Source organism: Echinops telfairi, unplaced genomic scaffold, assembly GCF_000313985.2.
Source record: "Echinops telfairi isolate 266 unplaced genomic scaffold, ASM31398v2 ScPeMD7_7413;HRSCAF=8451, whole genome shotgun sequence".
Lineage (NCBI taxonomy): Eukaryota > Metazoa > Chordata > Mammalia > Afrosoricida > Tenrecidae > Echinops > Echinops telfairi.
Genome location: NW_022111313.1, coordinates 865,891 through 891,009, shown reverse-complemented (window position 1 = coordinate 891,009; position 25,119 = coordinate 865,891). Strand labels below are relative to the sequence as shown.

At 51.6% G+C, this 25,119-nt stretch overlaps 2 protein-coding genes across 2 annotated transcripts in view; one reads left to right on the top strand and one right to left on the bottom strand.

The window, feature by feature from the left end:
• The window catches only part of LOC101657999 (serine/threonine-protein phosphatase 4 regulatory subunit 1-like), an 89,580-nt gene extending 64,467 nt beyond the window's left edge, over positions 1-25,113 (bottom strand). The window contains exon 1 of the mRNA XM_045296907.1: positions 25,051-25,113. The gene's annotated coding sequence lies outside the window, so the exon portion shown is untranslated. The remainder of the gene's footprint in view (positions 1-25,050) is intronic.
• Positions 24,721-25,119, top strand: part of RAB22A (RAB22A, member RAS oncogene family) — a 78,561-nt gene continuing 78,162 nt past the window's right edge. The window contains exon 1 of the mRNA XM_030887478.2: positions 24,721-24,843. Within this exon, the coding sequence (XP_030743338.2) occupies positions 24,721-24,843 (123 nt within the window). The remainder of the gene's footprint in view (positions 24,844-25,119) is intronic.

Below are 25,119 nucleotides of genomic sequence, written 5' to 3'. Positions count from 1 at the left end.
GGAGTCACTGTCCTCAGGGACAATTGTACTTTGTTTCAAAGGCATGCAAGAGGGGGTCTTACAATGGGCTGGCAGCTGCTTTTGTCGAGTCTGTTGCCCCTTTAGAAAGCACTGTCACTCCCCGCCTTCCAGAAGCTGTCCTGTGGGGAAGTGACTGGCCTGCCCACCTGAATGTCTAGGTAACTACTCACCACTTTGTCACAGGTAGTGAGCTGACATCCTGGTCTATTTCCCAGCAGTGGCTGCCTTTGTCCAGCCTGCTCCCACTCCCCTAGCCCCGTGTGCTGCACCGAAGGAGGAGGGACTTCAGGTAACTAGCTGGGACTCTCAACAACATGAAGGCGGAGTGGAAGAGGCTGAATGGCCTCCCAACCACACTGATACTGAGATGAAACACGTGGGTGCGCCGAACAGTATTACTACTTCCGTTCCAATTCAGACACGCCCGCGTCTGTTCCCAAGACAACGTTTATCCACGTCTCGGCATCAGGAATAGGCTTGTCTTGGTCTCATTGGGGCGCCTTCAGAGAGATAAGGACCCCTCAAAACAGCAGCGTCTGAGTCATCTCCTGGGCGAGTTCAACTCAAGACACAGCGGTCAGTTCGGAAGGCTATGATGACTACTTTTTTGGATGTAAGACTTTCTTGAAGCACACAGGACCATCATGAGGGCTTAAAATGGAGAAGGTTTGTGAAAACGGAAAACTGCATTGATCAGAAAAAGACCAGGCAAGGTCCCACCACGACAGTGCACCTTCTCATTTGTCAAGGGCAGCAAGGGCTGACCTATGAGCTCTTCGTTTGGGAGTCTTAGCCCATCCTTTGTTTCCCACACTCCGAGAACATGTGGAAGGGACACAGTCCGAGCCCCTCGAAGAAGCTGTTTGGACGTGCCATCACCCGAATGGTTCGGGAAGGGTCCGAAAGAGGGGCACACGGCCCCCAGCAGTGTACCGGCCCACATGGAGGCTGTGGTGTGATGCAGTAACTCCACAATTTCATACATTCACTTAATAGTTTCTATGATTTTGCAGCAACCCTTTTCTCACTTGCCCTCGTATTTGAAAAGACATCCCTGAAAGAGGAACAGGAAGGTGAACACCAAAGGGAGAGTAGCAACAGAAGTGGTTCCCCACCGGCCAACAGGTGACACCTAGTCACTGGTCTGAGGGGCTGGCCTGCCCAGGCCTCCAGGGGAATAAACCCTGTGGGCAGTGGACTTTGAAGCCAGCTCCGCGTATAAACAGCTGGGGAGACAGGACACAGTAAAGGTGGGGTGGGGGCGGGGGTGGAGGGCAGACACTCTTGTGGTACCAAAACCTCAGGGCAGTGCCCCTGCAAGGTGTAGAATCCAAATGCCCACTACAAAGTCTACAGCCCCCATGCTGAGCTAGGCCCAAGATGGTGTGTCTCGATTCACGCAAAGTCCAGGCACGGGCCAAAGCAAACACTCTGAAGAGACACTTTCACAGCCTCAACCCCTGGAGCTCCATAAAACCACTCCTACTGAAAATATAAACCCAAACTCACTGCATCAAAGGGATGCTGACTCCTAGGACAGGACAGAGATGCCTCATGGGTTTCTAAGACTGTAACTGGTTATGGGAGTAGAAAGCCCCGTCTATCTCCCTCGCGGTAGCCGGTGGCTTCAAACTGCCGACCTTGCAGGTTGCAGCTCAGCTCACCACCACTATGCCAACAGGCTCCTCTGTGGAAGACAGGCTGGCAGTTAAGAGCGTTGCAGCTACTCATAATCACACACTTTCATGAGGAAGAGCGAGGAGACAAAACCAGCCAAAGGGCTTGCACTCCCATCACCAGGAATAAAGGGCAATTCAGTCAGGCCATCAAACAGCTATGCTCACAACGACTCAGGGGTTAAAAACAAACAAACAAACAATTCCACAGAAACCATAATTTGTATCGAGAATTTCTGAGAACAGATAGATCTGAAAAAGAACCAAGTAGAACTGACTATGTACAATTAAACATCCAGTCACTGGTGTAAAGAGCAGTTTAGACACAGCTCGAGAGAGTTAGTGAGCTGGAAGGCTGATCTGACCACCATCCAGAGTTCAACACAGGGAAATACGAGATGAAAACACGAGGCAGCAGTTACGACACACGGAGACCAGAATGCTAAGGCACCTTCCGCTGAGTCCAAGAGGACTCATTCCAGAAGAAAGAGTGAGAATGGGGAAGACAATATTCAAAGAGAACGGCCACACATTTCCCAGAACTGAGAGGGGATAAAAGAACAGTGGGAATGTTTAATCTCAAGAAGTACAAATCCTGAACCAGGAGTTAAAAGCCAATCTGCAGCTACATACATGAAACAGAAAAAAGAAGAAAAACATTTTTAAAAAATGAGATTAAATGCCAACCCTGTCATTTCAAGGATGTTAGTTGCATACCTGTGTAATCAGTGAGAAACGTCAAGCCTTGGATCTGCACACCTGGATCTGAAATCAACCTCAGCCTCTCATTCGTTGTTGTATACTCTCGGATAAATTCTATCACCCCGTTTCCAGGACTCAAAAGAGGGACAACTGTGCCCACATGAGACAGTGGTTGCAGTGTAGGTGAAATGATGGTAGAGGCAAGAATACAGGAAACTAGTGTTTGACACGCAGGAACCCTGGAAAGATCAGCTGTTGTTCTTCCTATAAGCCATCCCATCACCCATCCCATTCTCAGCCATGTTTCAGTTCTCTCTCCAGGGCTCGGGCCACCACACTCACGCGAGGAGCATAGCGGGGCAGACCCTTTTGGCAGCCAATGATGAACTCGGACGCCCTTCCCTCGCCACACCGGCCCTGTTTGGTACTGCCTGGCGTGGAGGCAGCATTTAATAGAAATTGGTCTCTGGGGGAATCAGTCTCCTGTGACTTTGATTAGCAGGATTCAATTCACGAGGGCCCAAGAGCCCAAGAAAGCGGAGAAAATCTCGTTTCCACAAAAACTAGCCTCTCAGTACAACATCTGAAGCCACCGGGAGCTGCCTTCTTAACACAAGGGACCCAGGAACCAACGCCATTAAGAAATTCACTTCTGCTTGCAAGAATGGTTCACAGTGAAACTCTACCATCACGTAAGTGCTAAAATAAACGGATTCAGTAACAGTAATCAAGATGTTTCATCACCCTAATAACAGATTATGTGTGCAGAGAAGAGATGAGTAAAATCCATCTGAAATACTGAGAAACCTGCATTACAGAGATGTTTCTTTGCTGGGAGACCGTTGGGGTGGCACAGCAAAGCCTGCCATACCCTCAGACTACAACTTTGATCCAATCAGTCATGTTGAAGATACATGAAGATACAAGTCTGGTCTCCAACACCCAAAACCCCACTGCCATTGAGTTGATGGCACCCCATGGAGCCCCAAGGCTGTCATCCCTACAGGTGCTGACTGCCACCGCTTCCTCCCCTGTAACTGCTAATGGGTTTGAACCTCTGGCCTTTCAGTTTGCGGCTCGTTGCCCACTGGCCTCCTGCCACATGCACAGGCACATATCTGATGAGAAAGGGTTTCCCGTCAAGGTTCCGAGGCAGGTGTCCTCACTGTGTCCCCAACATGGGTCCCTCTCCCTTGTGATCGTGGAGCAGGCCCCAGGCCAAGCCCATGGGCAAGCAGGCCCACCCTCTCCCCACTTGCCCTTTCTGCTTTCTGCTAGGTGGTTAAGTGTCATTTAATCTAAGGTGCGGTTCAAGAGAAGAAGTGCTTGGATGCTGGGGGTAATACGGGTAGGCCCACTGCAGAGGGCAAGGAAGGAAATCGGTGCCCAGTGGCCGACTTTGGGAGACCTCTACAGAAAACCTAATAGGGTCACCTCCATCTGTATGGGATAATAGTACCTTTGTGCCCAGGCTCGGGAATCCTTGTGTTTGTTTTGAAGGCAAACATTTCCCAGGGGTAGGTCAACATTCAGGTCCCACCCAAACCTTGAAAACCAGAGTCCAAAGGGGCAGGGAGGTGAAGGAAAAGGTTACTGTGAACCTGTGAGTGCAGAGACTGATTCTGAGGGACTCGCTCAGAGTGCCAGGTTCCCTAAAACACACCCCACCCCACCCCACCCGGCAAGCGAGGCTCGGGTCCCCTCGCCTCCGCCAGCATTATCGTCAATGTCACTTGTTAAATCACTCTGACCAGGGGTGGTGATTAATAACCTCTCCCTGTGACGGTTTAATGCTTCTTCTTTATTAAGCTTTCAAAGACAAACTAAATCAATCAGGAGCTGATGAACTATGTAATAACAGAGCGGGGCTCGCAACCTCCAACAGATCAACATTCTGGGCCCGATCGGTCTTTGTGGTGGGGGCTTAGCAGGATGGGGGTGGGGGGTGGGAAGCGGCATCCTTGGCTTCTCCCCACAGGAGGCCCAGACCACCCTCTCTCCCCACAGCTCCCCGGACTGCCAGATGACCCCTGGGGGCCCACAGCACCAGCTGAGAACCTCTGAAAAAAGGGGAGTACACCTAGGGGGGCTGCTCGAGACCTCCATATGGGCCACCCCATGCCTCCACTCTGATCTTGTCTCCACCAATTCCCCTCCTTCATCCTCTCTGGCCCCCTGGTTCCTCTGCTGGTTCCCAAGCCTTGGCCACTTCTCTGGTGGAGACCCATTGCCCAGAAGATCCCCCGAGCCATGTCCTCTTCGTTTCCACCCTCTCTTCTTTAAAGCCCGGAGCTCAGTCCTCCCCTCCTCAGAGCCCTTCCTGACCACTGTGGATCTGAATCCCCAAGTCCTACCTAAGGCCCCGCCCCCTCAGCCATTACTCTTCCCCCAGGAACCTGCCAACACACAGTCTGCCTTCTGTTTACCAGGTGTTTGTGGTGCCTCCACCCACTACACTTCCCCGGGGAAAGCACCTTAGTCTGACTGGCTCATTCACATGCTAGGTACACAGCTAGTGCCACAGAACACCCTGCATGTCAGAGCGGCACTGTGCCCTCTAGAGTTTTCCATGGCTCCTTCTCCAGAAAGATCTTTCTCCCAGGGATCTCTGGGGAGACTTGAACCTCCAGACTTTTAGCTGGCAGCCGAGTGCACCACTCACGGACACCTGACCCAGGATAGGTACTCCGTAAAAGTTGCTGGCTGGCTGGCTGGCTGGCTGAATAAATGGATGGAGGGAGGAAAGGAGGGATAGACAGACGGAAGGATGGATTGTAAAGATCAGCAGAGCAAGCCTTTGGTGTCCTGACAGTGGGGACAACACATGAAATGACTAGTGGCCTCGAGGGCCCATTCTGGATTGTTTTATACTACTGACATTTTGACCACTGCTAAGAGGCCCTACTGCCTGAAGAGAGGTCCCAGAAAGGGATAGAGAGTTGTTACGTCCTGAACTGTGTCCCCCAAAGTGTGTGTGGTCCATCCTCAGCTCTCGCGCAGCCAGTGATTAGAACCCCATTTGGGAACGGGCTGTGTCTGTGGTGCTAATGAGGCAGGGTTAGTCCCCAGTGTCTCCAAGTGGATCTCTCTTCTGATACAGAAAGAGATTAAGCAAGCAGGTGAGCTGCCAGCAGAGAAGTGGGGGTGCTGATCGATGCCAGGCCACAGGAAGATCTCCAGGAGCCAGGGACCAGGAAAAAAAGGAACAAGGGCCTGTTCCGGGGCCCACAGAGAGGCAGAGAGCCCTGCATTCCACCGTCTAGCCTCCTCGCCCGTGAGGGAATACATCGGTCAGTTCAAACTGCCCAGTTACCGTGGCATTGGGCAACTGCAAAGGTGGTCTCCGTGGCAGCATCATGAGTCCACGTCTGCAGCCCACAAGCACGGGCCACAGGGACCATCGGCAAGCCTCCGGACTCAAATTAGAAGTGCAGAGTGAAACGGCCAACAAATAACCACCCTTCACGCTTCTGTCACCAGATTTTCTTTCATTTCTTGGGGGCACAAGAGGGGGAGTTAGCTCCATGAAAGCTTAACACAATGCAGAAAAGCAAAACAGTACTAAAAATGTGGTTTCTTGGACCAATTTGCAACAAAGTCAACCAGTACCGAGGGTGCAGTGACTTCATTTGGAACGAGGGTAGGACACGGCTTCTGAATGGCAATCACCCTGGCAATATCCCTGTGCCACGCATCGGGTTCGTGGCAGGGGTGACACCCTCACCAAGAAGGATCAGCAATCCACAGACAGCAGAGAAAGGCATCCGAGGAGGCTGGGGCCCTGAGGGTTCCCTGCTGCACACACTTGGGCTGTGTGACAACCGATCCTCCAACTCAGTTGCAGCCCCATCTGTGCCTGTGGCTGCTACCCACTCTCGGACACTCCAGGACACTCGGCCCAGAGAGCCACGTCTGCCAGCCAGCCAAAGCACACCCCTACACACGATCAGCTCCAGGTCAGGATGGCCCCTGATCAGTGCGAAGATTAATGGTGGCAGAGTGATTACATGTTAGACTGCTTAACTGCACCGTAAACAGTTCAAAACCACCAGCTGCTCCTCTGGGGAAAGGCAGGTCTTTCTGCTCCCATAGAGTTAGTCTCAGCTACTGGTGCAAGGTCAGCAGTTCAAGCCCACCAACTGCTATGAGGGAGAACGATGAGGCTGTCTCCTGCTGTAAAGATTTCAGGAACCCAAGGAAGCAGTGTTACCCTGCCTTCTAGGGCAGCTATGAATCAGAATTGATTTGATGACCCTTGGTTGATTGGTTGTAGTGCCCTTTGGTCCTGAAAAGAGCCCATCTCTGATTAACAGACCCCCTCAGAAAACCGTATCTCAAGAACCCACAACTCCGAGTGACAAAGGATTTGCTCTTCTCTACAAGAACTGATGTTGCTGTTGTCGGGTGCTGTCGAGCTGGTTCTGACCACAGCGACCCTACGCCCAACAGAACCCGACACCGCCCAGTTCATGCTCACATGTTCTCATGCCTGAGCCCCTTGTTGCAGCCACTGCTGGGGGCCTTCTCTCTTTCACTGCCCCTTCAGTTTGCCAACACGGTGTCTGTCTTCTCCAGGGACAGGGTCTCCTGGTAATATGCCCAAAGTAGGTGAGACAATGATGTTTGCAACCACTTCTTCTCAGTTTGAGTCATATCCCATTAACAAACGAAGGTCCCAAACGCTGTCCTCCATAAGAACGCAGCTCTTTCTCAGTCACATTTTGAGTGCCTTCTGACTTGAGGGGCTCACTTCTGCTCTAACAGCGTTCTGCTTCTAGTCATGAGGTTTTCAGAAAGTGACAATGTTTCGATGCTATCCACAGAACATTCATGGTGACCCTGCTGGTACTTGAAATGCCAGTGACACAGCTTCCAGCACCACAGCACCACCCAAGCCACCACAGTCCGACATACGGACAGACCAGTGGTGGACAATAACTGCTGCTGAATATGAAATACGCCACGGACTGCCGAAAGAACGACTGGACCAGTCTTGGGAGAAATACAACCGAAAGCTCCTAGGAAGCAAAGATGGAGAGGCAGCTTGTGACTTACTTTGGACACTAGTAAGGACATCACTTCTGATGCAGCAGAGAGGCCAGCAAGCAAGAGGGAGCTCCCCAGAGAGATGGGCTGTCACGACAGCTGCAAAAAAATGATCTTGGACATGTCAAAGACGGTGGAGCTAAGAAAGGATGGGGCCGGGTCTCACTCTATTACCCACAAGGTCACTACGAGTCTGAGCCAACGTCACAGCAACGAGCAACAAGTGTGCCAACACGAGGGCTAGCGACCCAAAATCATCACATCTCGCCACGCAAACCGGGAGTGGACGCTCCAGGGAGCACATCCGAGGGCCTGCTGACTTGTCTCTGTCTCGATACTTTTTCCATCAAGCTGTCTGTCTTCCAACAGGCTAAGTGTGAACGCGTGTATATATAACGGTGGGCAAATGTGCTGCTCAGGCTCAAAATACGGTAACTGTAGAAAAGTGGCGTCGATTAGGGATAATGGTTACCCAACCTGACTAATGGAACTGCTATCACTGAGTTGTACGCCAGAAAAGGGGTGAGATGGCAAATGTGTTTGTATTATGCCATTTTACAACAAGAGCAATCAGCGGGTAGAAAAAAAGGAGAGGAGAAAATGCAGCGGCGGCCATGACAGGCACACCCCTCACTGAACAAGTCACCTTGGTTTGAAGGCTTAGAGTCATAGCTACACAGAAAGGCTCAGTCAACTGATTTTAGGGTTTCTGATCTAACCCCCACCCCGACCCACGCACACACCCTGTTTGATGATGAGTGCCTGTGGTCTAAAAGCCCGTGAGCAGCCATCCAAGATAAAAATGACTGGGCTTACTTACCTGGAGCAGCAGAGGAATTAGGAAACTGAAGAATCAAAGGTAGCACAGGACTGCAAATCTAAGAGCCTTCGGGAACTATGACCGCCTTTGCCATGAGACCAGAGGAGCTGGATGGTGCCCAGCTCCCAATACTGGATGGGATGAGTCTCAATCCAAAGGAGAAGAGGGGGAGAAATGCGGAATACAATCTCAAATTTCTTCTAGACTCAACACTTACTGGACCCACTGAAGTTGGAGAGACCCCTAAATATGCTGCCTTGATAAAGATATTGAACCTTTAACCAAAGCTATTACCTGAAGCCATCTTCAAACAACAGTCTAGCTTAGTAAAGAACAGGCACCTTGCGTAGTGTGCTTTTAATAAATTCTCATCACCAGATCCAACTGACAACCAAACTGAAAATCAAAGCCACTGCCCTGAAGTTGACCACGGTTTTCTGAGGCTGTCAGTCTTTACAGGAGCAGACGGACTCGTTTAGAGAGGCTAGTAGGTTTGAATCACCAACCTTGCAGTTAGCTTACCCAACAGCACTATGAGGGCCCCTTAAATTAACAGGAACTGTGATCCACAAATGAGGGGGGCGGACGGCAGAGCTATATCAATGGTGAGAGAGTTGGGGGGGGCAGATTACAATAATGGTGACACAACATGGAGAGCATTAGGTGGCCCCACTTCCGGTGGGTGCTGAGGACTGCTGCCTGAGGCGGGCATGTGCTAGGATGCAGGGTCCTGATTAGAAGCTGCTCTCACTGTCAACAACCTATCAGGGGGATCTGACAGCAACAAGACGGACCCCATGGGGGTTTGATCAGAGTGACACCCCTCCCCCATCTGGTCACAGTGGGCTGCCCGGCTGCTGCAGAAGGCTCCCATAGTCACTCCCTACCTGCCTTCCTGGGCCCTCTGAAACCAATAGGACAGACCTCCCAGGGCTCCGTCTGCTCCCTCTTACGTTCAGTGCTGAGAACTGCTGCCTGTGGCTGCCGTGTGCTAAGAGGCAGGCGTCCTGAGTAGAGGCTACACCCGGAGCCAGAGAAGGACCAGAGTGGGCTCTGTGAGCACAGGCAGACTTCCCTGGGGGGGTGGTCCACGCAGAGTATAACCACCCCCTGTCCCCACCCTACACAAGGTTCTTGACAGTGGGGTCAGGAGGTAGGTGACCAATGAGAAACCATTGAGAGAACTTCTGGAGGCGCCAATCCCCCTCCCTGTAACTGAGGGCAGTCTCCTTGTGCTGTCTTAGAACATTAGCCCAGAACCAAGCAACTCCCAGGGCTTGGCAGGGGTGGAAACCTTGGACAACACCAGAGGGCAACCTCTGGACTCAAATGGGATTTGCTAGTATCCCGACGAAAATGTGGCTGCAGAATGGGAGGAGGGAGCAAAAGGAGCAATAGCCAGGAGAGGGGAATGTGCCCCCTAGGGGGCAGAACATTCAAACAGGGTTATCACCTGAGTGGTGGTGCCTGCTGAGGACCACAAGGCCCCTGAGGGTTTCCAAGACCACGTCTTTATAGGAGCAAAAGCTTCATCTTCCTCCTGAGGAGCGGCTGGTGGTTTCAAACTGTGGACCTTGCAGTTAGCAGCCCGCTGGCTAACCACTTCACTCCCAGGGCTCCTTCACCTAAAACCCAGAGGGGAAAAATAGCCTGTCCAAATGCACATAACAAAGGGGATGAATGAATATGCTCCAGGAGTGGCCAAACAAGGGAGGGAAAGCGGAGGAAGGAAGAACAGACGTCAATAAACTAAACATAATAAAAGTAGTCAGCGAAAGCACAGCCCCGGAGCGGAAAGAAATAAGGAAAACAATGCAAGAACAAGAAAACGCACACAGAAGGACTTGCCAACAGATTGAATTAGGCAGAAGATCGAACTAGCAAATTCAAGGATAAGGTAGTTAAAATGACAAAGGCTGAAAAGCAGTTGAGACCAGATGCCCAAGAAGACAGAGCCTGCACGACCGAATGAAATTAAGAAGCAGGAACAGCGAGCGGGGACTCCAGAGAAGACGGCACGAAGAGAGAGACAGAAGGGCCAGTTGCAGAATAATGACAGAAAGCCTCCCCAATCTAATGAAGGCCCTGAGGAGGCCTGGTGGTGGTGGACTAGTTGGACTGCTAACAGAAAAGTCAGGCGTTCAAATCCGCCATCTGCTCCGTGGGAGGAGGGGGAGACTGTCTGTTCCCCAAAAGACGGACAGGACAGCCTCAGCAACCGTGTACGGCTGTGAGGAGTCAGACTTGACTCGATGGCAGTGCATGTAATGAGAGACCTGCCTGCAAATCCTAGAAGCTCACTGAGCCCTCAGCAGGATAAACTCTGAGATTTACGCTGAATCACAGATTGGCTGGGCTCTCACAGAACAAAGAAAGAGAAAATCCTGAAGCCAGCCGCTCCTTGGGAGAAAGATGAGGCTGTCTCGAGCCATCGAGATTTACAGTCTCAGAGACCCTACACAGGGTCACCATGAGTCAGAGAGGGGAAGAGTTGTGGGTATGTGCGTGTTAGTTTATACAGCTTTAATCATCGAAACCACCTGGAACCGCCATGACAATCGACAAATAAACCAAGGGAGTAGAATCGAGAGTCCAGAAATAAACCCAAGCATTTATGGCCAAAGGCTTTTTAACAAGGGTGCTATGTCTATTGGACAGAAAAAGAAGAGCCGCTTCAATAAGCAGTGCTGGGAAAATTAGATTTCCACATGCAGAAGAAGGAAACAGAGTAAATACCTCAATGTTCCTAAAAGCACAGAATGGCAAGCCTTCGTCTCCCGTACTCTAGACATGGTATCAGAGAGGCCAGTCCCCGGAGAAGGACACTATGCTTCGTAAAGTGAAAAAGAAGAAGGCCCTGGGCAAGATGGAGCGACACAATGGGCTCAAACACAAAATCAGCTGGGGCGGCACAGGGCTGGGCGGTGGTGCGCTCTGCTGTGCATCAGGGTGGACGGGCAGCCAGAGTTGGAACCAACTCGATGGCCACTAAAAACAACAAACAACACAAAAGCAAATGGATTAAGGACCTAACTTTGCAAACTAACCCCCCAAATCCCTAGGCCAAGCAGAGGCAATGCTGTCAGGCCCAGCTTTCAACAACATTGGACAATGATGGCCTCCTCTGTCATGAGACCAGAACTGGGTGGTGCCCGGCTACCACCATCTGAGCATTTTGATCAAAGATTCCAAGGAAGAATCCAGATCAAAGGGGAGGAAATCCAGAAAAGGATTTTTTTTTAATACACTAGATGCAATCTAATGAAATAAAGGAAGAAACTTAACAGGCAATTCTGCATTAAGAAAAGGCTCCATCTAGTAACGTAACAAAAACAGAAGACAGGCTAACAGCAAAGCCAACAGCGCATACCCGCTCTTTGCTCTGTTGTTAATTTCAGGTAAAAACCCAAACCAAACTAACCCCGTTCCTTTCGCATCGATTCCAGCTCATGGCCATCCTGGAGTACAGAGTGGCAGTGCCCATACAGGGTCTCCAAGACTGAAACCTTTCCAGAGCAGCCTGTGGGCTAGACATCCTGACCTTTTTATGGTTAGCAGCTGAACTCTAACCACTGTGTCCCCAGGGCACTTTAGCTAACAGGCCACCCACTGCCAGAGAGTCCATTCTGACTCACGGTGACTCTAGGGGACAAAGTAGAACTGTTCCATAGGATTTGGGATGCTATAAATCTTTACAGAAGCACACTGCCTCATCTTTCTCCCGAGAAGTGGCTGGTGGATTCAAACCACCAACCTCTTCGTTAGCAGCCTAGTGCTTAACTAGGTAACAGCGAAAACCAACACCATCACACTGATTCCAAACCATACCAAGCCTATATCAGGTTTCCAAGGCTCTCGATCTTGATGAGAACAGAGAGCCTTCGTTTTATCCCATGGGTTTGAACCTCTGAACTTGGGGCTAACAGTCCAATGCTTACCCGTCAATGCCAAGAGGGCTCCTTTAGGCAACAACAGTGGGCCCGCAACTCAATAGTCAATCAACTCCTGGAGCTTAGGAGAACACAGCCTCGGGATGCCCACCATTCCCACAAAGGAATGACGTCTTTCCCACTTTGGCCCGAGGCACAGGAGACAGGGCTAAACAAGCCCAGAGAAAATGGCACTTTGCTCTCTAGAACACAAGTGACATTTGGATTGGGCCTTGAAGATCAAGTAGGAGTTCACTACCAGGAAGTGGGGGGTGGGATCTGAGAAAGAGAAAGGAAGTATCACAGAGGACGGCGGGAAGACAGCAGGCGCCTGTTGCCTTGGAGTGGTTCACAGAGCCACCAGACCCTGTCAGAGTGACCACACTGCAACGGGTTTTAAGTGGGAAGGTGAGAAAGAGGAAACACAATAAAACACCCACCTCGCGCGCCTTTATTGGCCCAGGCATGACAGGGCCCGGGCGGGGACAGAGGTACAATGTTAGGGCCTGTCTGTCCCAGCCGGCATTTTCATTAAGAGCCTGTTCTCCAGGAGTCCCCAGTATTTACGACTCTCCATCTGACATGTCATCCTGTCACTATAACTCTGCGTGAGCTATGCCACCCCGGGTCAGACCAACTATCCATACAATCCAATATCCTGTCGCTGACACAGCGCTGGGGCGCCGAGTGGGAGGCCATGACAGATGGGGCCCGCCATGCCCGGCTCAAAGTGTCAGCAGAGGGGTGACATGGCCGGGAGGGAGTCTCACCTTCTTTAGGAAACCTCTACTTTAAAAAAGAAAAACAAAACATCGTGAGCTTACGTAATTAAGAACGAGTATTTCAGCGCTTCCCCTTAGCCTCCCTTTGGTGAGTAAAGGCCAGGCCTTTGGAAGGCCTTGAGTGATGTACAGCCACTCAGAGGAGCCCTGGTGGCTTAGTGGTTACGAGAAGGGCTGCTATGTCGGCAGTTCTGATTCACCAGCCACTCCAAGGGAGAACGATGAGGCTGCCTGGTTCCATAAATATTCACAGCCTAGGAAGCCCACACACAGGGGCAGTTCGACCCTGCCCTATAGGGTCGCTATGAGTCAGAGTGGGCCATGTCTGGCCAGCCAGCCCCACCCAGCAGCCTGAGAGAGAATCCTGGCCTTCTGGCTGGGGCAGGCTTGTGCAGCCTTTTAGGAACAGTCTCAGTTCAGGGGTCTGCTTGGTCATGGTAGAGGAGCCCTTCCCCTACCAGGCATTGGCTCGCGTTGGGTTTGGACTCCCATTCTTAGGAGCCCTGGTGACACAGGAGTTAGGTGCTTGGCTGCTAACCCAAAGGTCAGCAATCCAGACTCGCCAGCTGCTCCTTGGGAAAGCCTGTGGCATTGGCTTCCACGCAGAGACTTGGAACCCACAGGGGCAGTTCCTCTCTGTCCTGTGGGGCCCCTGCCAGCGGTCAGATTCACTTCTGCGGTAACATCTCAGGTGGATTCCCTTAAGGTGATGTCGTCCTTCTTTGCTAAGGAACCGATCAGGATCAATCACCAAAAAGAACCTGTTGACTCCAACTGGTAACAGCCCACAGGCCGGGGCAGCAGTGCCCCTGTGCGTTTCTGAGGCCGTCCCCCTTTACGGGAAGAGGAAGCCTCACCTTCCTCCTGCAGAGCGGCTGGTGGTTCCCAACTGCTGACCCTAACCATGATGCCCCCAGAACCCCTCTAATTGAGACTGCTGACCCTAACCATGATGCCCCCAGAACCCCTCTAATTGAGACTATTTCTAACAGCAAGACGACACAAGGCAGAAGGCCCGGAGCAGTCTCTTGGATCCCTCTCGGGCTCACTAGGGGACCTGACTGGCCAGACACAGCTGGTTCTTGTTGACTTAGCCACGTTGCAACGGCAAGCCGCACAGGTAAACTTTCTCTGTATAAATGTCACTCTCTAACAAGGCCCACGCAGATTTATGAGGTCTCTTATGGGCAGGCCAGGCCGGTGCAGTGTTTTATATTGCACGTCTTTGAGGGCTACTGATGGTTATTACTGGTGCTGGGGCAAGGGGCTGGCTGCAAGGAGCAGCCTTGTTCGTGAGCGGCCGTCCTTTCTGCACCATGCATACAAGGAAATTCCACTTTGATTTGTAGCTTTAATCACTGCTGCCAAACCCGGCATACTTTATGACTCTGACTTCCACAGGGCCGGTCAATGGGCGGCGGAGGCTCAGGTTACCTGGCTGAAGGAACCATGCCTCTCAAGGGCAGGGCACAGGCTCCAGTCGGGTATGAAACAGTGCCTCTTTTATTTATTTTTTTTGGTGGGGGCGGGGGAGCAGTTCATCTGGTTGTGGGAGAAGCTTGGAGGAGAGGTGAGGTTGGAGGGTGGCACAAATCAACATAGTATTCTAGAGCAGAACAATATTTCTTGAAAACATGCCGTGACTTCTCAAGTCAAATTGGAGGAACGTGTTTAAAAGGGGAGGACCTGCAGAAGAAAATCCTCCTGTGGGCGGGGCCCTTGTGCACATGGGCCTACATTTCCCAGGTGTTCAAAATACTGGAAACAATCAAACAGCGGTGAGGAATAAGGTCATTTCTTTACTGACCACAGGGACCCAACATCCTCCTCTGGGATGGAAGATATACTCCCCATCTCCACCGCCTTCTCAGGCCACTCTCCTTACCGGCTCCTTGCCCTCAGCCCTCAGTGGTCTCCCTCTGCCCGGATTTGATTTTCTTATTCTTAATCCATGCCTTTATTTAATTCAGTCAAATAAAAAGGTACAGATTCACCCCAATCTGCACCCCATGCAGATAAAGCGATTTCAAACAGAAACAATGCTTGGCTTTCCTTTGCCCTGATTTTAATCATCAATCCTTCCCCCTAAAAACTGGCTCAGTCTTCCTTTAAAATGGACGCGTCTCACTCATGGAGAAGCGTGCACTAAAAGCAACTCGCCACGCGCCGGATGGCACCCCGGGAGGGCTCCGAGCCACGGCATTTTCAATCACCTCATGTGCACGTGAAAGTGGGCCACTGGATAAGGACTCTCAGTGAAGAACCGGTGCGTCGGAATGGGGGTCCTGGGACGGCGACTGAAAGCACCGTGGATGGCTGAGATAACCAACAGGTCTGCCACAGAAGGAGTCCACCAGACCGGGATTTCATCTCACCTACTTCAGCCATGTCATCAGGAGAGAACCAGTCCCGGGTCATGCTTGGTAAATTAGGGGGCAGGGAAAAAGAGGAAGCCCCTCAACCAGATGCAGGGACCCAATGGCTGCAACAATGGGCTCAAACATCACAATCGTGAGGATGGCAGCCTGTGGTCTATACGGTAGCTGAGTTGGAACCACCTTGAGGGCACCTAACATCATCACCGTCACTGGGTGAATTTTCACTAAATGAACATGCCTGTGTAACCAGCACCCCCAAACCCCAATGTTCCCGCCTACTTACAGCCCACCAACGCCCACTCCTACCTCCCAGCAGCCTAAAGTAGCTTTGCCTGGTTTTACTTGAATAATAATGGCATCATCCCCACCACTGTGCAGTTACAAGGCCTTCACAATGGTTTGACTTGGGCTGCTAAACCCCAGTCAGACGTTCAGAAAGATGAGGCTTTCTACTCCCATAGTTAAAATCTCAGAAAGCCACAGAGGCAGTTCTACTCTTGCCCCACAGGGTCACTATGAGTTGGAATCAATTGGATGGCAGTGAATTTTTGAGTGTGAACTTCAGTCTCCCTCTGCCCGGTAGTGGGCAGAAAGTGCCAGGAGAGCAGCAGTGGAGAAGTTTCGTTTCTTCATCCCTGAGTCTAGCAGGAGCGGTGTTTCAGAGCTTACCCGCTCAGCTGCTAACCGAAACGGTTCCGGTTCAAACCCAGCAGCCACTCCAAGGGGCAAAGACATGGCCATGGCTTTCCCAACGTTGACAGCCTTGGAGACCCTCTGAGACAGTTTTCTGGCCTCTGGGGTCACTGTGAGTTGGAATTGGCTCGACAGCACCAGGTTGGCCTGGCTAGGTTTCCTCTGAGCTATCCGCCCTTCCCTTCCACACACCCCTAGTTCCTGGCTCTCCCAACATCTCCCCTAGTTCCTGGCCCCACACAGACCAGGCGCTCGCAGCTCTGTCCACACAGAGCTCTCCTCAGGGCCTGCCTTGGCTAGACCTCAGCTCTCCAGGACCCCAGCTCCTCTTAAGTCTGCTGCCAGAGCCCCCGACATGCCATCCAAGCCCCTGCACAGGGCTGGCCGCTCGGAGACGCCAGAGAGCTCTGCTCCTCCAACCAAAGGTTTGCTACTCATGGAAGCCAACCACTTGTCCTCACTTCCGATGTTTTCCCCGCAGGACAGAGGCGAGAGCTAAAGCCCTTTGTCTTTCATTTACTGTGTTTTGCTGCACAATTTATTTCAAAGCCATTTCAAACTTTTGCCTTTTTTTATTAAACAGACAATTTCTGGGAAATGTTGATGTTCACATCTGCCTACCAGGAAATGGAAAATATGGAGCCGCAGCAGCGAAATGTGTGACGTGGATCCGAAAAGTGGCCTCAGCCACCCCATCTCACCCACTCTCTTGTTCCTGCCACCCTCCTTATTCCTGGGAGGGAGGGGGGTACATGTTGATTCCCAACACATGGAGGGGGGTGGGGGGGAATGAGACACCAAGGCAGGCGGGGCAGCTTGTCAAGGGCAAGTCAACAAATTACAGGTTGTTCCGCAAAAGGCCCAGGTGTTCTACCTACAGGCAGTAGGAAGTACTGTGGTTTTGTTTTGGTTTGTTTTGGTTTTTGGTTTTGGGTTTGTCTTTTTTTAATCATTTTATTGGGGGGTCGTACAACTCTTATCACAATCCATACAAACATCCATTGTGTCAAGCACATTTAGTACCGTATTTTTACACATGCCTTATTCTTATTTTGTTTCTGCAAATCATGCAGGCACCTCGTGCTTGGGTGCCTGAGTTTCCCACGCATGTTGGGCGCGGTACCTATGTGGATGCATTACCCGAGTGGGCACATTACATGTGAAACGTTATGGTGCGCCACATCAGGTTGGCTCAGCTAATCAACCGATTTAGAGCCTCTAATCTAAGAACATCAAGATGGATTTACAAGAAGGGGTGGGCAGGCGACAGCCCACCCAACCATATCCAGCCACCGGCCTGCTTCTGTGAGTAAAGTTTTATTGGCACAAAGCCACACCTCTCATATACCTATTGTCTCTGCTGCTTTTTTAAGGAACCCCGGTGGCACAGTGATCTACACATGGGGCTGTTGAAAAGTCAGCGGTTCAAAACCACTAGTCACTTCTCAGAACAAAGACGAGGCTTTCTCCTTCAGTAAAGTGACAGTCTTGGAAACCCATAGGGGCCATTCTGCCCTGTCCGGCAGGGTTGCGATGAGTCGGAATCTACTCCATGGCAGTCAGCGTGGGGTTTTGCTGTTGCTTCATTTTCTTCCCCTAACTGAGCCTTTTCGGCCCATAAAGCTTAAAATAAGAACCTTCTAATCCTTGCAGAAAAAAACCGACCACCTCATACTTAGAGGAGACTGACGTCTGGGGAGTCCCCAGACGGTGCAACTGTGAATGTGCTTGGCTGCCAACAAAAGGCTGGGGTTCCAGTCCACGGAGGCACCTTGGAAGAAAGGCCTGGCGACTGACAGCTGAAGAACCTGCCATCGGAACCCCAGGGAACAGAGTTCTACTCCGCCACTCGCAGGGTCGCAGGATGGGTTGAGTTCTGGGTTCTGTCCTAGTTCACAAGGTTTCAAAATGTCAACTAGTTTGCTTTCTTGTTCAAACGGTTTCAGATCGGGGAGGCTTGGGTTTTCAAAGCTGACCATCACTGACCCAAGTTCCTAGCTCAAAGGAGTGTGATGGTTCGGTTTAGGGCTCAAACATGGACGTCCATGGCTTGACAACGGGGCCGCTCAGGATGTTTTCAAGGGTGGGACAGGGCCTTCTGCAGCTGGCAGCCTTTCATCCCCTCCAGCTTGAAGATGCCCAGCTCTTTCCAACCTTAAAAACACAAAGACTCTATCTATAGCCTGACTGAGAAGTCCTATTCCCCACAGAGGCTCAGATAGCATGTGGGGGCACCTGCTTCTCCTCATTGGCGCCCTGGTGGCACAGCAGCTAAGACTCAGCTGCCAACCTAAAGGAGCATGGTTGAAAGCCACCAAGCGCTCAGCGAGAGGAAGACGTGGCAGGGCTTCAGTAAAGATGGCCACCCTAGGAGGCAGTTCTATCCTGTCCGAGAGGGTCACCACCAGTTGGCCAGTTTGGCTGGGAGTTGAGCTTTTCTCGCTGATGAAAGCTCAGGTGCTTCGTAAACCAATAAACTTGTGATAAGATGTCCTCAGTGGAGCGTCTGCACTGAGTCAGAGCTTACGGGTAAACACATCCCACAGGAACTGAAGCCCAGCCTCCAGCTGGTCCTACAGGTGTCTGATCCTCTACGAACCTTTCATCTCATTCTTCAAAAAGACTCATGAAGATGGGATTTTTCCAGCACATGCACACACACAGAGTACCCTACCGTGCTCATGTCCCCAGTAACCAGCTTCGAAGGTGACCCACCCACCCTGTCCTCTGGTCCCGCCACTTGTCACCTGGCTTTTTGCCGGCTGTGCCTGTGAGCTGCAGGATCTCAAAGCAAACTTCCCCAATCAAATGCTTTCACGCCTGAGAAAGGCCTCCAGGCTTTGCTAGGACCAGGGACACGACCCGTGGACACGACCACGGTGCCTCCACCAGGTCCAACTCCAAACACCAGGCTCACAGCTACAGAGGCCACTCCGACTCCCCAAGACCCTATGGGGCCCAGCGCATCACGCACGAGGCCGCACCCAACAGTTACCCATAATCCTTCATATCGCCTGATCCCCAGGCCACGCTCCCTTCCCCCAACTGTCTCAAAACAATGTTAGTTTTTAATGTCATTTTATGGGGGCCCTTACAACTCTTATCACAATCCATACATCCATCCATTGTGTCAAGCACATTTGTACATATGTTGACATCATTCTCAAAATATTTTCTTTCTACTTAAGCCCTTGGTATCAGCTCATTGTTTTCCCTCCCCACCTCATGAACCCTTAGTAATTTATATATTTTTTTTTCATGTCTTACACCGACTGCTGTCTCCCTTCACCCACTTTTCTGTTGTTCGTCCGCCAACGACAATGTCTTTTTATATGTATTTTGCTCAACCATGGATTCAAATATGACCATAGTTTATATTTTGTTGATGAGTCTGTTAGGTGTCTTTTTCTCCATAAAAACAGACCAATCACATTTTTTTTCACCCACCACTAACAAAGATTTAACTTCTAATTAGCCAAGTAAACTTTACCAACAAGCATCTCTCTAGGGCAGCGGTTCTCAACCTGTGGGTCGCAACCCTTTTGGGGGTCAAACGACCCTTTGACAGGGGTTGCCCGATTCTTAACAGTAGCAAAATTAAAGTTATGAAGTAGCAACGAAAATAATTTATGGTTGGGGGGGTCACCACAACATGAGGGTCCCGGCATTAAAAAGGTTGAGAACCACTGCTCTAGGGACTCCCAGCCCAATCAACCGCCTGCTGGCCAATCAATTCCCACTCATGGTGAGCCTCTAGGGCAGAGCAGAACTGGCCTGGGTGGGTTTCCAAGGCAAAGCAACTGCCCCACCTCTCTCTCCCAAGCACCTGCTGGGCTGAGCTGCCGACTTCCAGTCAGCAGCCATTGCCAACCCGATGCGCCACCACGTTCCTTCTAGGGCAGAGATTCCCAGACTCAAACATGGCCTGCTGCCTTCCTTTTCAGAAAGAAAAAAAAAAAGGCTCAGGACCCCTTTGGCGATTAAAAATGTTTCTCCTGGAGCCCACAGTCCAGGGTAAAGTGTAGGTATCTGCTCTCTCAGGCCCACTGGATCGTTCCAGCACCCCTCAGAGGGCGGTATCACCAGCTTCGGGAGGCACGGTTTTAGGGCCTCCACCTGCTCTAAACCAACACCACCAGAGGCCACCTGCCTCCACCTTCCAGGTGCGGCCCAGCACCACAGCACCCAGACACTCCCCTCTCAGAGAAGGAATTCAGAAGGCTGCAACCAGCCAATTCCCTCAAATTAAATCTCCTCTATGCTGCAATGGCCCCAAGACTCTGGATGATTTAAAAAACGGCGCACCCATTCATTATGGCTGCTTTTTGAAGTCAGCCAAATCTAATCAGGAATCGCAAAGTAAATCAGACAAGCCGTGTGATCCATTATGCTAACAGTAACCCGTGTTAATTGAACACCTAGATCATGCAGAGCCCTGGGTGATAAGGAGCTGGCACCCCTGACCAAAGGGACGCGCACTCTCAGGTGGTCACCTCTGCTGTTTTGACAAAATCACCAGCAAGGGCGGGCAGGCACAGGGTCACCCACGCTGACAACCAGGCTCTACCACTGGCCTAGGAGTGCTAGTGAGGCCAATCTGTCAGGTGCAACAAAAAGGCCAAGACCCAAAAGGGCCCGGCTTTTCAGGGCTAATTCTGTTCTTCCAGCACTGTGCTACACCAGAGAAGTTGCTTAACCTCTCTGAGCCTCCGTATTCTCATTTGTGAAGTTGGAATAATCCCTCACAGAATAGCAGTTGTTAACAGGGAATCAGAAGATCTCACACAAAAACCCAGCAACCGCGAAGAACCCCCAAAACTATTGCCCTCAGGTCACCTGTAAGCCAGAAACCAAAAACGCCCCTGAAATCTACTTATAAAACCAAATGATAATCTTAGTTTACCTAGTCAGAAGGCCTGCCATCAGCACTGCTTGTTAAACATCTATCTCCATGTGGAGGGTGGCGAACAAGAGGAAGGCCTTCAACAGGACAGACGGACACAGCGGCTGCAACGCTGTGCTCGGGCACCGGAACCATTGTGAGGGTGATGCAGGAGCGGGCAGTGTTCTGTTCTGTTGCGCAAAGGGGCACATTGGGTTGGAACCGATGGCACCTCACGGCCTCTCCATGGGCTCAGTGACAGGAGTCACTCGAAAGTTTTGACAGGAAGCTTGGGGCTGTGAGCTTATGTTCACAGGGAGGGATGACTCAGAGGAGGAGGGATGACTCAGAGAAGGAGAGACGGGTGGCACAACACGGAAGAAAGTTGTCCGTGTGCCCGTAGAACTGGAAAATTGGTATATGTCCAGCTGTGTGCATTCTCATCACCACCACCTCCACCAGCCTCCCAACAATGATAAGGATCAAGCCATTGGACAAAGCACTATGCCAGGCCCCGGGCTAAGGTTTTCACAGGTGCCAGCTCGCCTAGGCCTCACACCAGCCATGAGGCGGCACCTGGGATTCTGACCTGTCCAGGTGAAGGAACTGTCGAGTGGCCCAGTGAGCTCCCCCAGTCTAACACAGCGAGGAGAGGGGGAGAGCAGACCGCGAATGCCGGGATTCCAGGGCTCTTGCTGTCAGTCATGGGAAATGCCCCACAAATACCACGTAGGAAGGCTGAAGGGCCGGACGCCACGGAGGCCTGTGACTGGCTTTGGAGAGGCCTTGCGCAGCTCTGATCTGCCCTCTGTGAGTGCTGTGAGTCAGACAGGACGGCAGTATAACTGGTCTGCAAGGGTGAGACCCAGGGCAGCTGGCTACTGGCACAACTATATTGTAGCCAGATGACGCGGGCCTTCCTCCAGCCCCTGCACCCCCATTTCCACCCCTACAGGAAATCCCAGGCTTCCAGAGTTGGCCTATCCAAGGTTAGAGCCATCCCAGTAGGCTCCTTCCTTTGGGGGGCAAGTCTGGGTTGACAAAGAATCGTGAAAGTACCTCAGACTGCCCGAAGAACAAACCCATCTGCGTTGGCAGAACGCTCCTTACAAAGAAGCTGTGAGACGGTTCATCTCATATACTGTGGACAGGACTTCAGGTAGGACCAATTCCTCGGAGGGCATCATGCTGGGTACGGTAGAGACTCATGGAAAGAGAGGCAGATGCTCAACGAGATGGACTGGCACAGAATTTGAAACCCCAGGCTCAAAGCTAGAAAGAGTTGTAAGGATGGTGCAGGGCTGGGCAGTGTTTTGTTTGATTGTACATATGAGTCTGCACCCACTCAACTGCATCTAACCACCCCAAAACAACGCAAACACACAATATTGGTTCCTATGTCCTTACATACTCGCTGCTTTCTTTTGCTCACACATACACCTGAACCAGGAGCGAGATCTGAGGACCGTATGGTTGCCATGCTGTAAGGAGACCGCCTAGCCACCAGGTTGACAATCAAGGCACCAGGAGAACCAAAGCCAACAACCCAGCGCAGCGAGTGAAGCCCTGCAGCCCATCTGGTCTGCCCAGAGCCCCAGTTAACACTCCTGGGGCAGACGCACCACCAGGTCGACCCACAGAATGCTAAGAAATAACCTACTTGTTTAAGTGATTTTAAGCGGCTGTACTTTCTGGTGGTTTGTCAGAGATCTGAATCAGCCCCAACCACTCACTGCCACCCAGTCCGTGCCCACTCACAGCGGTTCCACAGGGCACAGCCCATGAGTTTCTGAGACTTTTTATGGGGTAGACAGCCCCATCTGTCTCCTGTGAAGCGGCTGGTGGTTCTGAACTGCTGACTTTTGTGTACTGCAGTCCAATGTATAACCAACCGCAACGGGGCTCCTGTGAAACAGCCCCAAACTGACCAGATATTAAGCCAACAGCTGCTCACCATTGTTTAGCGACGGAAAAGTGGCATTCCTTCATTTTCAAGGGTGGCCACTGGCTGTGTCACCTGGCTCTGTAAACAGGGCCAACATCGTTCCTGGCTCAACAAAAGCCAGCTCATGGATGGCAATCAGTTTTGACTCATAGCAACCCTACAGGACAGAGTAGAACTGCTCCCAGAGGGACCATTCCCTGGGGAAGGACATCATGCTTGGGAAGAAGGGGATCGGCACAACAGAGGAAGACTCTTAATGAGATGGGATGACCCCGGGCTGCTACACACAGCGGGTTCCAACATGGTAATGATGTGAGGATGGCACAGGCTGTGTTTCATTCTGTCGTACACAGGGACAGACTCAGTGGACCTAATGCCAACTAAGGAAGCAGACCGCTGTCTTTCTCCCACAGAGCAGCTGGTGGGTTCCAACAGCTGCCCTCTCAGTCGAAGGTTTAACCAGTGCTCCGCTAGGGCTCCTTCAGGGTTCAATAAATGTTCACATTAATAACTATGGCAGCATTTAATTAATAGCAGCAGCCAAAAAATATTTATTTTATACGAGTCTTGGTCTTAAAACCTTTATTCCTTTAAGCCTCCAAAAGTCTTTTGTGATGAGCCAGCATCGTGGCCATTTGACAGCTGAGGCTCAGAGTAGTATAGCAACTTGTCCAGAAACATACAGCCAGTCAATAGCGGCACAAGACTTTGCCCCTAGTACTCTGAATCCAAGCCCATGCTCTTCATTAGCAGCAGAACAAGCATATCTGTCTTGGAAGAAGTAGAGCCAGAATGCTCCTTGGAAGCAGAGATGGACGTTATCAGAAGGGGCTGGTCCATGGAGAAGGACATCATGCTTGGTCAAGCAGAGTCAGCAGAAAATAGGAGGCCCCTCAATGAGATGGAGTGACATAGTGGCTACAAGAATGGGCTCTAAGATGACCATGATTCTGAGGGTGGTGCCCATCCGGGCAGTGTTGTTTTCTGTTGTACATCGAGTCAGTATGAGTTAGAACCAACTCCACACCATCGAGTCGCAACAATATCACCTCTTCCAGGGTCAGCCAAAATCAAACTCACTGCCATCCAGTCCATTCTGACACACGGCAACCATACAGCACAGAGCAGAACATGGGGTTTCCGAGACTACAACTTCCTCTTTAAGAGAGCTACCTGCTTCATCTTTCTCCCTGAGAGGGGCTGGTGGGTTTGAACTGCTGACCTGCTGGTTAACAGCCCAACAGTTAACCCACTGTGCCATGAGGGCTCCACTGGGTATGGAGACAGCAGCCCCCTCTAAAGAGTGTGAAGGGCTTACCATTGTGCCTGACCTATGCTGAGCTCTTAACGTCAGCTCTCAGAAGGAGGAAACTTGAGAGGGGAGCTGGACCAAGAAAGGAAGTAGGTGCTTGGTGACAGGAAGCCCCAGGATTTGGTCATTTTCTGTTTACAAGTAGGGCCCCCCTGCCCTCCACAAGTGGCACCCCAGCCTGGGAGCTCCCTGAGCACAGGGATTCTTCCTGGGTCGCTCTTACAGCCTGACTGGGACTGGAGGAAACACTTCACCCAACACAAGTGGGAACAGGCATCTCCAGGATAACATCAGCCATTCAAGGGCCTAAGAAGCAAAGCGGGCAGGGGGGGACCTGCGAAATGCGGGTGCCAATGAGTTCCTGGACCAGAGGTGCAGCTGGGCTCGTGGCCAGGACACTTGAGAGGTCTGCAACTTTGTGGCTGGCCACACAGAGCCGGACCTCCCAAAGGACTCAAACTCTGGGCACTGCGAGAAGACCCGGGGGCGAAGGAGGCCAGTACCCTCAGGTGGCTGCGCCCCACACCCAGGCACATGCGGGACTTGGGACTGGCCCCAACCCGTCCCTCCCAGGGGCAGCCGGAGGGGGACGAGGAGGAAGAGAAAGAGAGTGACGGGAAATCAAAACTCCAACAAGAACCAAAGCCCTTCCGCAAGGTGGGGCGCTGGGGGGAGCACCCCCGCCTCAGCCCAGACCCCACCTATGAGGAAGCACCTCAAGGGGATCCCGGCAGTTGGGCATCTCGCTGTTCTAGACCCAGCATGGAGAGCCTGGTCCGTAACCACCCCCCGACACGGTCCCTGCACCCCGAATCCTGTGAGAGGGCCCCAGGGTGGGGCGGGGGCGCCCCAACTGTTACTTACAATCGTCTAAGTCATCCTGCAAGTCCACAAAGTACAAGGGGATCTCTGAAAACCAAGAGACACACAAGG